The sequence below is a fragment of the Carassius carassius genome, chromosome 47 (assembly GCF_963082965.1).
Source record: "Carassius carassius chromosome 47, fCarCar2.1, whole genome shotgun sequence".
Taxonomy (NCBI): Eukaryota; Metazoa; Chordata; class Actinopteri; order Cypriniformes; family Cyprinidae; genus Carassius; species Carassius carassius.
This window is the reverse complement of record NC_081801.1, coordinates 24,193,468-24,208,380: the sequence shown is the minus strand read 5'-3', so window position 1 is coordinate 24,208,380 and position 14,913 is coordinate 24,193,468. Positions and strand designations below refer to the sequence as shown.

The window sequence follows — 14,913 nt, the reverse complement described above, 5'->3', positions numbered from 1 at the left end:
CATTAGTGAAATTGTGGACATGAATGTAGAACTGGGGATCCCCAGGAACATCAACGGAATCATAATAGAACTGCGAGGGGTTTGTGAGATTGTGACAGATATGTCAATAAATAAATAAATAAATACTAATGACAATAAATAAATAACCTGTACAATCAAAACAAAATATAACATTTTACTCTTAAATATTAAATGAAATACAAAGCTACATAAACTTTTGCTGACTTCAGGTAAAGTGGGCCGTTTAAACTTGATTGTACTGTGCTCAATGAGTTTACACTTCCAGAGCATAATGATGTTGTTTAATTAAAGGGACACTATTTCTTTAGATGATAAAATCATTTTGACTGAAGCGATATGATCCTGGTGATTGGCTACAGCTCAAAGAAGGACTCCCTCATCATGAAAGGTGATATGATGTTCATATTTTCATTTCTAAGTTGTAAGGTTGCTCACTAAATGTAAACCAATATTGCTGTGAGGTAAAGTGAACCTTCACTAATTCTAATCATATTCATTAAATAAACTGATATTAGAATATAAAGCTACAACCACCGATCTCGGCCCAGACCTTCAGACTATTCTGAAGTTAGTTATTATATCTTTAATAACAGATCCGGCATACGGTTTTCGAAAACCATAATGTCAAAACCACCCCAAAAAAACACAGACTTTCATTGATTCTTTTATACAATGAGATTATGATGTTTTTAAGATGTTTACTGTTATAGCAAAGCTTAAAAACTCCCTACTGAAAACAACAACAAGAAATAAAACCAGCCTAATCTGGTGAGATGCTTTGGCTGGTCTCCCAGGCTGGTTTTAAACTGGTTTTCTCTGCTCAGGCTGGTCTTAGCTGGTCAAGTTGGGAGACATGTTAGAAGACCAACCAAGATTAAACCAGATATTTTCATCTTAAACCAGCTAAGACTAGATAACTAGTCTAGGCTGGTTTTAGCTATCTTTTAGCTGTATTCAGCTGTTTTTCTTTTCTTTTTTTTTCTTTCATTCTTTTACTGATTCAGCTGGTTTTAACTGGTTTTAAGATGGCTTTTTGCTAAATCAGCTGGTTTTAAGCTGTTTCCCCACCTAAATCAGATGGTTTTATTTAGTTTTAGTTTTTTTTCCTCTTTTGTTTTGCTGGATTTTTTACCTTCTTGTTAGCAATATGTTAACAAAATGCTAGTAATTTGTTAATCATTTCAGCAACATGCCACTAACATGTTAATCATGTTAAAAACATGCTAGCAAATTGCTAATCATGCTAGCAACATGCTAATCATGCTAACAACATGTCAATCATGTTAACAACATACTAGTCACATGCTGATCATGTCAAAAGGAGGTTAACAACATGCTAATCATGCTAGAAACATACTATCAACATGCTAACAACATGTTAATCATGTTAAACTGCTAGAAACATCTTAATCATGCTAACAAGGTCAATCATGATATCTTCATCTAGCTAATCTATCTATCTAAACTTCAAAACTGCTTCAAACTTTCACAAAAGGCTTTTTCAAGACAACTTCAATTTGCAAACTTGACTCGTCTAGTTTTATAATTGACATGTATGACTGGCTTTTTACAAAACAGAAATGAGTGTGCAATCAGGAATATCAGATACGGAGGAAAAGAAAAAGAAAGTAGAATGAAGTTGAATCTGGAGTGAGAAAAGCATGAAATATAGATGCAGAGTATAAAGCTTTAAAATAAGGTCACAATTAAAGTTCATTGAAAGATTTTAGACAAAAACAGAAAAAAAGTTGTACAATATTACTTAAAGTATTAAACATTCCTCCTATTCCTCTTTTGTGTGTGCATGTGTTATAGTCACATTGATGATAATTAACTTTACAACATATAAAAAATATTACATTAGAGTTCATCAAGTTAAATGTCAGTTGTTTTGAATTTTACTAAGACCGAAGGTTTTATGTTTTTAGGTTTGTTAAATTAAATTTTGGGTTTGTTTAATAGTATATCTATGAATAGGCCTATATAGATATTTATTTATTAATTACAAGTTAAACCAAAAATGGCCCACTTTACCTAAATTCACCTTGCCCTATTGATTTAGTTTATGGATGTACTTATCATTGTCATCCTCACCTGGCTATGCAAATTAGTAAATTCATATTATTATTATTAATAATAATAATAATAATAATAAAATTGTTCCCACGTGCAAAGTTTCTTTGGCAAATATAATAAAGTTAAGTTCAACTTTTTAAATCAAATCAGTTTGATCTAAACCAATTAAACCGTGTTTACACAACTAAGCAGATTAACTAAGCAAATAAATCTGTATAGTAACACTCCTAGTCCCTCTTTCAGAACCTTATCTCATGCATTCATTACAGTTATAGAAATATTTAGTCTTCATAATTGTTTCAAAGCACAAGATCTTTGTGATGAGAACATCTGGAAGAAATGTGTAGATCTACCAAATTACTCACTGATTAAACATTAAAATCATGGACAAACATTATAAACTGAATAAGAGGCATGATTAAATGAAATAATAACTTTCAGAGTTTCAAGACAAATACTATTTGTGGATACCATAGAAATGAACAAAGTAATTTACTAAACTGAATATTATCTTTGGCAAAAAAAAAAAAAAAAATAGCTTGCTCAAAAATAATAATAACAATTATTATTAGTATTTTTTTTTTAATTGAATCACTCACATTAAACATTTTAAGCAAGGGGGAAGAGACAACAACAACAACAACAACAACAATAATAATGAGATAAAAAAAATCTAATCTAATAAAATATGGAAATGTTTACATAATTAATTTCACAGTTTTCTTGTTTATCAGATTATACTTTGTTTTAGGTGGCCTATTGCTGAGCTTCTGATTTCAAAATTATAAATAATTAGTTTATAATCCCCGTACTTGCATTTATGTATAGAAAACTTGTCACTAAAAGTAACAAATTAATCAAACAATGCTCTTTATGGAAAGACATCTCATTAGTGAATAAATCAAATAAAATATTTTAAAAACAAAGCTGAAAGCTGGGCATGATATGAGCTCTAACAAAAGAGCAGAAATTTGATCAAAATCTGGTTAAATAGGGAAACTGGTATATATACATACATACATACATACATACATACATACATATATATATATATATATATATAAACATTTCACGGCTACTGAGACTGATCGGCGTGTAATGTTGAAATACCGCGAGAACACACGCTCCTTATGCTTTGGAATCGCTCTCGCGGTATTTGATGTCAAACGCCGATCGGTCTAAGCCACGCCCAACTTGAAGTTCACATGACACAGAGGATGCGCACGAACCAGGCACAAACATTAATACTTTCCGGATAGAAAACACGCAAGGAAAATGTCAGAGAAGGGTAAGCCCCGTCTTTTCTTGTTTTCTATCACTTAATACACGTTTAAATAAGGCTGCACATGACCCAGTTTTCAGTTTGACGTTATAATAAACAAACTTGTCGCGAAAGCACCTTAAGAGATGCTGAATGAGGATTACACGAATGTAAACACACGTCCTTCAGTGTGCAGCACAGTGTAACTTACATTAAAATGCATCATATTTAAACGATGAAGAGAGAGATTCTCTCATTTATATAACATTTAACAAGCTAATTCACACACTAACAGAGCACAGAATGTCACATGCAGAACCAGTTCATGTTTGTGACATGAGTCATATTAGCCTTAACATGTGATTATATAAGAGAAGCCTTGGATGTGACTAGTAAACAGCAAACTTTTTTTTATGTTGTATTGTCAACAAGTATCATGTACAGTGGCAAACATTTCACATGCCTCAACAAAAAAGGAACAGTAAAAATTAAAATAAATAATAATAAAAAAAAGGTTAAAAGAAGAGAGGGTACATAAGCATCTTTTTACAGACAAATATGTTATACATACATTTCCATTTCCATAGGATATTACTAATCAATATGCCTTTTGTAAACTTGCATTCATGAATGTGAAATTTACATTAAAATAAATTACATTTATAATAAAACCAACATCCTTTAAAGAGTGATCCTTGATAGGGCAGAGAAACCTTCACTTGCACGTACAAACACAATCCACAGAAATATTTCTGGAGATCCAGAGTATGAAGAAGAGAGCAGGCTTTGTATTATTAGCAGGATACAGACACAGTGTGAGTCTCATACTCGCGTCTCTTTACTTCAGATGTGTCTGAAAGCAAGTCTCTTGGCTGCAGTAGTGTGCTATTTCTGTGTCTGGCTTATGTCTGGAGTCCTGTAAGGTTACGTCATTAGCCAGGGTTGTGATGTAAAGATGCAGACTACTACTGGACGGAGCACAGCAGCACTGCGTTTAATCAGCTTGTTTTTCTAACAGCTTTCCTCTTTGACCTTGTGTTGCATCAACCAGGGTTTCTACCGCCAGCAGTAAATTAACGTAGATTTCATGCTTACTGTAAACTTGCTTCTATGCCTTCAGGTAGGACACAACATAACAGAAATGCATTGTGATATTTTTTGGAGGGCAGAAAGATAACATTTTCCTGATATACAGAAGAAAATATATCTCAATAAAATAAACTAGCAAATACAATTCCTCACAAAGTGGTTTGGTATAGCCATTTTACTAAATAAATACATTAATAATATTTTTTTTTATAATAATAACAACTGTTGTTGTTTTTTTTTTTAAGTAATAATATATAAGGAACATATGTGCTCAAAATCAAAGAGACTTTTGCTTTTCTTTATTGTGGACAGTCTTTTATACAGTATTACTGTCCTGCATGACAAATGATGAATCACTTTTGATAAATAATTTCTTGCTAACAGTTGTCCCCGTTTCATGGTATGAAAAAGCCTTAAGTTACTCAGGATTCATTTAAACATGTTTTATAAAATGACTATTACTGTGTTCTGACAGACACGGAAACCTTTGACGTGATGGAGCTGGCAGAGCATGTCAAGAAACAACGCTGGTGGAACAAGATGTTCGGCAAAAATAACTCTGGAGCCGCTGCTGAGAAGTACTCTGTTGCAACACAGCTGGCCATTGGAGGAGTGAGCGGCTGGTTAGTAGTATGTGAACACTGATGCGGAGTAGAGTTTAACCAAACAGCTGATGCTTGTGTTTCTCTCAGGTGTGCAGGGTACTTGTTTCAGAAAGTTGGGAAGCTTGCAGCATCAGCTGTAGGAGGAGGCTTCTTTTTGCTCCAGGTAAATAGAAAAACCTGTAAAAGCCAAGTGCTTATTAACATTATGTTGAGAGTGTATATTATTTACATTTACATTTATTCATTCAGCAGACGCTTTTATCCAAAGCGACTTACAGATGAGGACAGTGGAAGCAATCAAAAACAACAAAAGAGCAATGATATAGAAGTGCTATAACAAGTCTCAGTTAGGTTAACACAGTACACCTAGCATGGGATTTTAAATAATATAATAAATAAAAAGAAAACAGATAAAATAGATAAATAATAGTGCAAGCTAGTGTTAGAGGTCTTTATATATATATATTAGTATATACACACACATATATATATATATATATACACACACATACACATGATTGCATAATAAATTAAGAGAAAATAGAATACAAAAAGATTAGAAAGGTAGTTAGATTTTTTTTAAAGAATAGAATTAGAATAGTGAGTGCTAAAGTTAGAGGGTCAAATAAAGATGGAAGACATGGGTTTTAAGCCGAATCTTGAAGATGGCTAAGGACTCATATATATATATATGTATATATATATATCATTTATTATTTATGATTGTTTAAAGATATAAGCCATCTCCGATGCCCTTTCAGATTGCTCATCACACGGGCTACATTAAAATAGACTGGAAACGAGTCGAGCAAGACGTGAACAAGGCAAAGAAGCAGCTGAAGCTGAACTCAGAGCCTCCTAAAGAAGTGAGGACAAAAATTAATGAGGTAAGAAACACTGTTATCATTTATAAATGCATTTATGTAATTGTAATATTATGTTTCCTCGTGTGTTCAAAACACACACTCATTGTATCTCAGATAGAGTATACCACAGTTATGGCATATCATGGTATTAGATAGTGGACATTTGCTTATTTACAGCATTGAGAAAAAAATTCAAAATGCAACTGAATGGAGAATATAGTATGCGCATCTTTTTTCTCTCAACTGCCAGTCAGACTCTCAACTTGCATCACACACACACACACACACACACACACACACACACTAACACACACACACACACACTAACACACACACACACACATCAGAAATAATCTGATGTGAGGTAACTTTTCTGTCCTGTTCAAGTTTACCAAATTTAAGCGTAAAACTCTGAATTCACTTGTATGACTGGAAATCACTGGAATGAGAAGTGTGCTATTGCCCATTGTGTCTGAATTCATTTAAATGTTCTCTCTCTCCACGCAGGTGCAAGTATTTGTCAAGAAAAACATTGTTCTCACAGGAGGCTTTGCTGGTGGATTTCTGCTTGGTCTGGCTTCATAGGATCTCTCACTGTAACGTCTTATACTCCGAGGATGTCATCTGTCATCTAACATCAGATTACAGCTTCTGTGTGATATTGCAGCTTGTATTTAACTCATCACTCCTTTATCAGATCAAGATTTGATTCTTAAGATGTTCATGTCTATATATAGGAAACGTATATCAATGCTAGAATGTATGGTTTCAGTTTTTGGATTGTGCATTGTTTTTAGTTTGTACTTTAAGCCCTGGTTAAATTTTTTGTTTATTTGAAAATTTTGCATATATTATTTTGGCATGAACCAAGACTTGAAAAGCTAACCTATGTAAACATGTAAATAGTTGAAACATTTGAAATTGTCCCTTTAAAACCCCTATCTAACCTTGTGGCTTTATGTCATGCTGACTAAGCTAAGTGCTTTTAAAACTCGATTTTCAAACTTAAGCTATTTCTGTAACAAATCTGGACATTACTTCAAAGAACAAGGGGTCGATAAAAGTTGTAATTTTATTCAATAATGACAGAAATGTTCCCAGTAAATAGACAATCAGGTTTTAAACAATTCTGGTTTGCCTTTTTGTCTCATCTTTGTTTTGATATTTATTTAATACATCTATTTCCCTAAATTACAGCTAATGCTCAGCACATCATGCTAGAAATATTCCAGTTTCTTTTTCATTTTGTAATCTGCATTTCATACGGCTGTCCCTACGAGGCCTTTGTGTTTTGAACATACAACCAAGCAGGTCACTCTGATGGACACTAGATGTTGAATGCATATTATTCTCACTAAACTGTTGAATAAATAGTGACAGCCAGAGACAGCTTGATTTAATTAAAGTTACAAGAGACTTTTTGGTGAATATCTATTCCACATGTCCTTGAAAGTCTCCTCTGATCTCTTGCAGCACATATACATGCATGCTGTGTATCTTTCTATTAAAGGATCGTCTTTGTGTCTGTAGATGTGTGTTCCTTGATAAATCCAGAGCAGCAGACAGAGTTTTCTCCTGCGTGGACTTCACAACACTTCCTCATGGCTCGAATCACATCCTCACAAAGACTTTCGATGTATTTGTTGGCTGTTAAATATACATAAGAAGTCATCAGAAGGTCAAACTGCTTCAAATGAAAAGCTCTGCAATCTAAGGAAAGCAAGGTTAACAACATTGAGACCACAAAGCTACCTTGTAAACATTTCTGTATGGCACAAGCCTGTTTTTGACAGGGATCTTTCTGTGGCATTTTATTTTAAGATACGTAGAGCCGAGATGGAGTTTGGAGGACTAAATTAATTCCAGTGAAAGCGGTCGGTCACTTTTTGTAAACACATGAACATCGACGTCACTGCCTGCTCCTGACTGTGCGACTCTAAATGTCGTCCGGTTAGAAAACGCCTAATCTTTTAATCTTTATCAAGATACTTTCGGTTTGGTTTGACCTTTTTTAGACTTTGATCGCAATAAATAAATAAATGCTGTTTTACAAGAGAATCTATGGACACTTTTGGATTTAGGACGGATTTTATGGTACAAACTAAATGCAATGCACAATCCAAAAACTGAAACTATATATATATATATATATATATATATATACAGTACAGACCAAAAGTTTGGACACACCTTCTCATTCAAAGAGTTTTCTTTATTTTCATGACTATGAAAATTGTAGATTCACACTGAAGGCATCAAAACTATGAATTAACACATGTGGAATTATATATGGAATTATATACATAACAAAAAAGTGTGAAACAACTGAATATATGTCATATTGTAGGTTCTTCAAAGTAGCCACCTTTTGCTTTAATTACTGCTTTGCACACTCTTGGCATTCTCTTGATGAGCTTCAAGAGGTAGTCACCTGAAATGGTCTTCCAACAGTCTTGAAGGAGTTCCCCGAGAGATGCTTAGCACTTGTTGGCCCTTTTGCCTTGTGTCTGAGGTCCAGCTCACCCCTAAACCATCTCGATTGGGTTCAGGTCCGGTGACTGTGGAGGCCAGGTCACCTGGCGCAGCACCCCATCACTCTCCTTCTTGGTCAAATAGCCCTTGATGCCCTCAGTGTGATTCTACAATTTTCATAGTCATGAAAATAAAGAAGACTCTTTGAATGAGAAGGTGTGTCCAAACTTTGGTCTGTACTATTTATATTTTTATATATATATATATATATATATATATATATATATATATATAGGTAGTGGTTTGTTGCATACATTAAGTGTATCATTTTAAAGTACTTCACTGACTGTATTTAATATTGGAATTTGAAATCAATTCCTAATTTAAATTCTCAAAATGGTTATTCCATAGTGTCTAATGTGTTTATGTAAAATTGAGGACAGTGAGTCAAAAGTGATCCGGTGACATTCAGTAACTGATTATGTAAGTCTGGACGAAATTATTTAAAACCAGGAAGAACCTTTAGGGCGTGTAGCTAAAGTCATTGCTGTTATTTTATGTTTATTTATGTCTGTAATGAAGGGATTCCCAAACACATTTGTAATCTGTAATCAGCAATGGACTACAATCTGAATGTATGTAATTTACCCAGCTCTGTCTATTGTAAAAGTGCAAATAAAACTGACTTGACTTTATATGTACGAATGAAATTTTAAATAGTATTTGAAAGATCTAGGTTATCTGTCTAAGTCTAAATTCAAATTTTGATATCAATAATTGTGATGTCATTTTTTATATCAAGAATTTGTGTTTTTACTGCTGAAAATTCCAAGCAATTAAGAATTACTAATAAAGATTCCATTCCTGACATTAAGAGTGATCATTTGGCTTGCCACAGACACAAATTTGTTCCACAAATATGGCTGACATGACACTATAAAACTAAACTATAGCTGACACTTCAATAGAGATTCTTACTTATATTTATAGTACTTATTGATGTTTTAGGAGATTTAAATGTCAGTGTTATTGATCAACTGAGGATTGTGTTAACTAGGGATGTGCACGTGAAGTATTTTACCTCACTTTCCAAGGTCTGAGGGCAAGTTCCACTTTTCTTTTTATGCCTTTCCTTCCCTAACTTCCTGCCATATTGTAGACTCAGATGTATGTCATTGCTAACATTGCATGACTGGCTGAACCTTCGAAATGGCTTGAACTGGAAAGTACTAAGCCCTTGATCACTTGGAATACACAATGGAGCTGATTTGTAATTTTATTTTCTCTTCTCTAATGAATTTGTTTGATTCACCATTCTATATGCCTATATATATCCATGGGACATTCTACAGAATATATAAAATAACAAACTAATAAAATATCAGTATAATAAACTTTGTGTTTAATGAACGGGCAGCTTAAGGTAGCAACAAGTATAACGTGGTTAAATCTCAAAATAATAAAGAAATATCACACACACACACACACACACACACACACACACACACACACACACACACACACACACACACACACACACACACACACACACACACACACACACTAAAATAAGGAAACCCTAATATGTCCTTTCTCGGGCACCGTAGATAAACTGAATGCCATGTGATTTTTTCCCCTCCCGTTTCCTGTCGGAAGGAATTGAGTGTAGCGCATGCGCTTTGCCGATGTGGAAGTTCTGTACAGGAATAAACAAATAAACAAATCAGAGAGAAAAACAATAGCGGTTAGATTGTACTTCATATAATGGCAGTGAGCGCTGTACATTTAGAGTCAGACGCATTTCTAGTCTGTATGAATCACGCTCTGAGCACGGAGAAAGAGGAAGTAATGGGGCTCTGCATCGGCGAGGTTTGAATGTTTTTGTTTGTTTATGAAGTGTTGTTTTGTGTAACTGTGCGTGATCGATAACAGGCGCGGTCATGAAACTGTGTAAATATCGTTTCTCCGTCAGGTGGACACAAACCGCATTGTGCACATTCATTCTGTCATAATTCTGCGTCGATCAGACAAGAGGAAAGACCGAGTGGAGATTTCCCCCGAGCAGCTGTCAGCCGCGTCTACTGAAGCCGAGATATCCTTTCACCAGCCCCGGAGCAGAATGTGACTCGTGCCGCCGATACGACTCATTCTTGGCACACTACTATAAATCTAACTCGCCCATTATCAATTCTTTGTTGTTGTTGTAGCTGTGTTGCTTACCTCATACCAATGTCTGCCTGGCATGTTTTTACTTTTTACGATCTTTAATTATAACAGTAGCAGACCAACAAGAGTGTTCAGGAGTTAAATGCACTTTAACCTGCTAACTGCCACCTGGCCCCTCGGTGGGCCCCCTATGTTTACTTCACTATATTACAATTAAATCCTAATCTAATCATGACAAACTATATACATCGTTGGAAAGGTCTAAGACCCCTGAATTGATATTTTACCAATCTTTTTTGTTAAAAATTATGTAGGAAAAGTAATAGATTAATTTATGGCAAGAGTGCACCTCAAAACCTACATCATAACAGGAGTTCTGACATTTGTCAAAAAAAAAAAAACTTTAGAAATCATAAGAAATAATATATCAACTGAAAACCTAAAATCTCAAAATACATCCTTTGAAACCCATTTTAAAATCAAACATTGCATTAGGGCCATCCTTAAACATATTCTTGTTTGACGTAACCCGACCGACCCTGTCAATTTAGGACCGACTCAATTATTATAATTTTTTTGCTTTTAGTCCGACCGACTTGCCGGTTGTACATTTGCATTAAGACCGACCAATTTTATTTTTATTGCTATTTTAACAACATAAATTATTGAACACAACAGGAAGCCATTTGTACATCTTTTAAACCAACAACTCTTAATCTATAACTAACTAATTGAGGCATAATGATTAGTGGTGGGCGATACTGCAAAATTTGGTATCGATCCGATACAAAATACATATAGGGTCAGTATTGCCGATACTGATACCAATACGTTCTTTTTTACAAAAAAAAAAAAAAAAAAAACTTTTGTGTAGGGGAGAGCAGTAGGTCTGTCATTATTTCTGAGGTGAATGAATGATCAATTATTTAGGCAATATTTTTTTTATTAATGTATTGAAGTCCACAACATTACTAGTTATTAGGCACTGTTGAGTTCTTTACAGCCTTTAAAAAAATATAATAATAATAATAAAGAATAACAAAAATCTCTCCCTTTTTATCTGGTTTTAAAAGCAAATGAAATAAAGTGCACACAATTATTACTGAAGAACAAACAAAGAACAAAATATACCTGTGCAATTACATTCCCTGAGCCCCCCTTCTGGACTTCAATGTGCTATCAGCTTCGCTCTCACTCTGTTCGCTGCTCCTCGGCGTGTTGTGTCAGAGAGTCACGTGACGACACAACAACAAATCACAGCAGAGCAGCAGGAGGGGGAGGAGTAGCAAAGTGGGCCAGGATGTGAAAGAAGCATTTGCTCAGGATTGTAGAGGTAGAAGACACGAGCAAAGTATAACGAACGTAGATGAGAGATATTTAAATGAAAATATCGATTAAATTACAAATGTATCGATCCGATACCAATACCAGTGTTGGCATCAATACCATCGATATTTAGATCGATCCGCCCACCCCTAATAATGATACTGGAATATCATAGCAAAAACCCCAAAGGGTAGGCTAAGGTAAATAATGCTAAGCTGTTATCAGTACATTTATGAAACAGAAGCTTATTTTTATTACAAAAATATATACCTAGGAAAGGTTTTTTTTTTTTTTTTTAAACACAGAAGACAAAAACTTTAATCTATAACTAGCTAAGTAAAATATTATTTTGTAATATATTAAGATGTCTAGACTATTTACGTAAGTTTAATTAAACATGAACTTCCCTAAAACAAGAAGATACCCTACCTTTTGTATAATTACTGTTGTCCATTGACATAATGCATCACAAAAAAAAGACAAACAAGCTGTCATTTTATGTACTCTTGGGCCCCCTGGTGGCCACAGGGGCCCTGAGCATCCTCTTAGTTCACTTGTGCCTTGGGCCGGCTCTGTTTTCGTACATTTTCGTACATTCGGGCATTTTGTGAAATGCAATGAAAACAAGAATCTGTGATTTCTAGTTCTTTTTAACCATTACTTACAAAATTTCCCAACTTTTCTGGAAATGGGGTTGTACAGAATGAATAAAAATCTAAAATTCAAAATCTAACTTATGCTTTGCACTAATTGACTAGTGGTTTCAGGCATTTGGACCTCATTATATTCCTATATTAATACACATTTACTGATTGGAAGCACTATGTAATGTTTTAAAATGACTTCTTAATGACGTTTATAATAAAGTGTAATCCTGATGCTGTTTTAGCACATTTTCTTAATATGAGGCACAGGTTGGCTGAGATGACGGGACGTCCCATGAGGGTTGTGGGCTGGTACCACTCTCATCCACACATCACTGTGTGGCCATCACATGTTGGTTAGTTTTAAAATTTCTAATGAATGCATGGAAGTATGCATTATATCTTCATTTTATTTGAATAAATTGCAATTGTCCTCACATTATACAGATGTTAGGACTCAAGCAATGTACCAGATGATGGATCAGGGTTTCGTTGGCCTCATCTTCTCATGTTTTATAGAAGATAAAAACACTAAGGTATGTTACGCTCAAAATCTTAAGAAATTCTGAAGAGTTTTTGACTATATTGTCACGTTTTTACCATGATTTTACTTTCTATTTTTCTTGTAGACTGGTAGAGTTCTGTACACCTGCTTCCAGTCAGTACAAGCCCAGAAAGGCTCAGAGTAAATAATGTTCTTTTTATTTTAAAAATGAATGCATTTAAAAATAAAGATTTGCGACTCCATACATTATGCATAGACATAATTTACATTTTTTTTCTTTAAAACTATTTTCAAGCATTTAAGTATAAGATTACTAGTTTATTAAGTGTGTATGTTTTATTTATCTGATCACTCATTAAAGGTCTTCTGTGTCAGTGTTTTATTGAATTCCTTTCTTATGACAAGGTATGAACGGATTGAGATCCCCATCCATGTAATCCCACATGAAGCCATTGGGAAAGTATGTCTAGAGTCTGCCGTGGAATTACCCAGAATCCTCTGTCAAGAGGAACAGGATACATACAGAAGGATTCACAGGTATTCCTTGTTTCAGATTATTTGTATTCATTCATAATAATCCATGGCTACATTTCTTTGTAGATATGTTTTAGATTATTATAATTTTTTTTTGCACCAATATTTCAGTTTAACTCATCTGGATCCAATCACAAAGATACATAATGGATCAGGTAATGTCATTCTAAAATCTACTTTGTATCTGCTGAAGGAAGTAGTATTGCTTGCATGGCAGCAATGTAAGCATTTTAGATGAGTTTAGACTTTGGGTAAATAAAATCTCATCAAACGTTTTCTCATCGTCATGATGACCCTTATTTTATTTGCACTCAGCATCTCCAGTATGACGCTGGTGTAGATTTATAAATAAGATCGATCAAACACATTCTACATGCAAATTGCAGAGATCAGTCGATTCATAATGCAAAAGTGAAGGAAATGAAAGATAATTTGTCAATGTATTATTTCTAAAATATATATATATATTTTTGTGTGTATAGTGTGGAACTAACCTCATTTCACAAATGTGAAGTTTGTAAAATGTAGAACCTTTTCTACAGTTGTTATTTGGTAATGTTTTGTATGTGTGTGTGTTTCTCAGTGTTCACTAAAAACCTGTGCAGCCAGATGTCGGCCATAAGCGGCCCGCTGCTGCAGTGGCTGGAAGACCGTCTGGAACTGAATAAACACAGTATCATCAAACTCCAGAAAGAGAAAGAGCGACTGACACAAGAACTGGCTTCATTATAAGGAGAATAAAAGGAAGCAATGAGAGTTTTAACAAATCTGCCCTACTATTTTATTTATTTTTTTTTTTTTATGAGTTCAGATGCAAAATCCTCCTAAAGTGCTGTCAGAAATGTTCATCTAAAATGAGCGTTTTTATCAGGCTCCTATATTTATGTTCAATTATTTCACTTTAATGGCACAGAAAAGTATCTGTAAATTGCCATTAAAGTAAAATGACTGACCCTAAGTGTAGGAGCCTGATAAAGATGCGCATTTTGAAATTTCTGAAGGCACTTTTGAGGCTTCTCAAAATATTATAATTCTGTAAACAACATGATAGTGAAATCTAGAGTGACTTATCTGTTCTAATTACAAATACTTTTCTTTTGGTCATTTATATGCAGATTTTCAGTCTAGGCATGTTGTTTAATGTTTCTGTGAATGTCAATAGCTCTCTGGCTGAACAGTCTGGCCCTTAGACTAGAAGTAGAAAAGGTGTCATAAAGTTTTTCCAGTTGGAATACAAATATGAACATTTTAGCTGTTAAATTGAAAGAACTGAAACTGGTTAAGGGTTGCCTTTTAACAGTAGCCCAGTCCAGCTCTCTCTCTGTCATAATTAGATTTATATGTGTGT

General features: G+C 34.2%; 3 protein-coding genes across 3 annotated transcripts; 2 read left to right on the top strand and 1 right to left on the bottom strand.

Moving 5' to 3' along the window:
- Window positions 1-3,224: 3,224 nt before the first annotated feature.
- On the top strand, window positions 3,225-7,447 carry LOC132130436 (FUN14 domain-containing protein 2-like). Its single transcript, XM_059542146.1, has 5 exons — window positions 3,225-3,385; window positions 4,923-5,070; window positions 5,140-5,215; window positions 5,814-5,939; window positions 6,426-7,447. The coding sequence occupies exons 1-5, from the start codon at window positions 3,373-3,375 to the stop codon at window positions 6,501-6,503; spliced, it is 441 nt and encodes a 146-aa protein (XP_059398129.1). The 5' UTR covers window positions 3,225-3,372; the 3' UTR covers window positions 6,504-7,447.
- On the bottom strand, window positions 6,973-7,825 carry cmc4 (C-x(9)-C motif containing 4 homolog (S. cerevisiae)). Its single transcript, XM_059542147.1, has 2 exons — window positions 7,671-7,825; window positions 6,973-7,565 (listed from the first exon to the last, which is right to left on the bottom strand). Exons 1-2 carry the CDS (start codon window positions 7,726-7,728, stop codon window positions 7,423-7,425), a joined length of 201 nt encoding a protein of 66 aa, XP_059398130.1. The 5' UTR covers window positions 7,729-7,825; the 3' UTR covers window positions 6,973-7,422.
- A 2,216-nt stretch (window positions 7,826-10,041) lies between these two features.
- Window positions 10,042-14,332, top strand: LOC132130116 (lys-63-specific deubiquitinase-like). The gene is made up of 8 exons (XM_059541770.1): window positions 10,042-10,259; window positions 10,363-10,483; window positions 12,796-12,882; window positions 12,974-13,062; window positions 13,156-13,211; window positions 13,437-13,568; window positions 13,677-13,720; window positions 14,149-14,332. The coding sequence occupies exons 1-8, from the start codon at window positions 10,155-10,157 to the stop codon at window positions 14,295-14,297; spliced, it is 783 nt and encodes a 260-aa protein (XP_059397753.1). The 5' UTR covers window positions 10,042-10,154; the 3' UTR covers window positions 14,298-14,332.
- The last annotated feature ends 581 nt before the right edge of the window (window positions 14,333-14,913 follow it).

Coding starts and splice junctions, on each gene's coding strand:
- LOC132130436 (XM_059542146.1), top strand. Junction 5,071..5,139: donor ATTGGAGGAGTGAGCGGCTG/GTTAGTAGTATG, acceptor TGTTTCTCTCAG/GTGTGCAGGGTACTTGTTTC. Junction 5,940..6,425: donor TGAGGACAAAAATTAATGAG/GTAAGAAACACT, acceptor CTCTCCACGCAG/GTGCAAGTATTTGTCAAGAA.
- cmc4 (XM_059542147.1), bottom strand. CDS start 7,728: ATGCCACAGAAAGATCCCTGTCAAAAACAGGCTTGTGCCATACAGAAA. Junction 7,566..7,670: donor CATACAGAAATGTTTACAAG/GTAGCTTTGTGG, acceptor TATATTTAACAG/CCAACAAATACATCGAAAGT.
- LOC132130116 (XM_059541770.1), top strand. CDS start 10,155: ATGGCAGTGAGCGCTGTACATTTAGAGTCAGACGCATTTCTAGTCTGT. Junction 13,569..13,676: donor ACATACAGAAGGATTCACAG/GTATTCCTTGTT, acceptor CCAATATTTCAG/TTTAACTCATCTGGATCCAA. Junction 13,721..14,148: donor AAAGATACATAATGGATCAG/GTAATGTCATTC, acceptor TGTGTTTCTCAG/TGTTCACTAAAAACCTGTGC.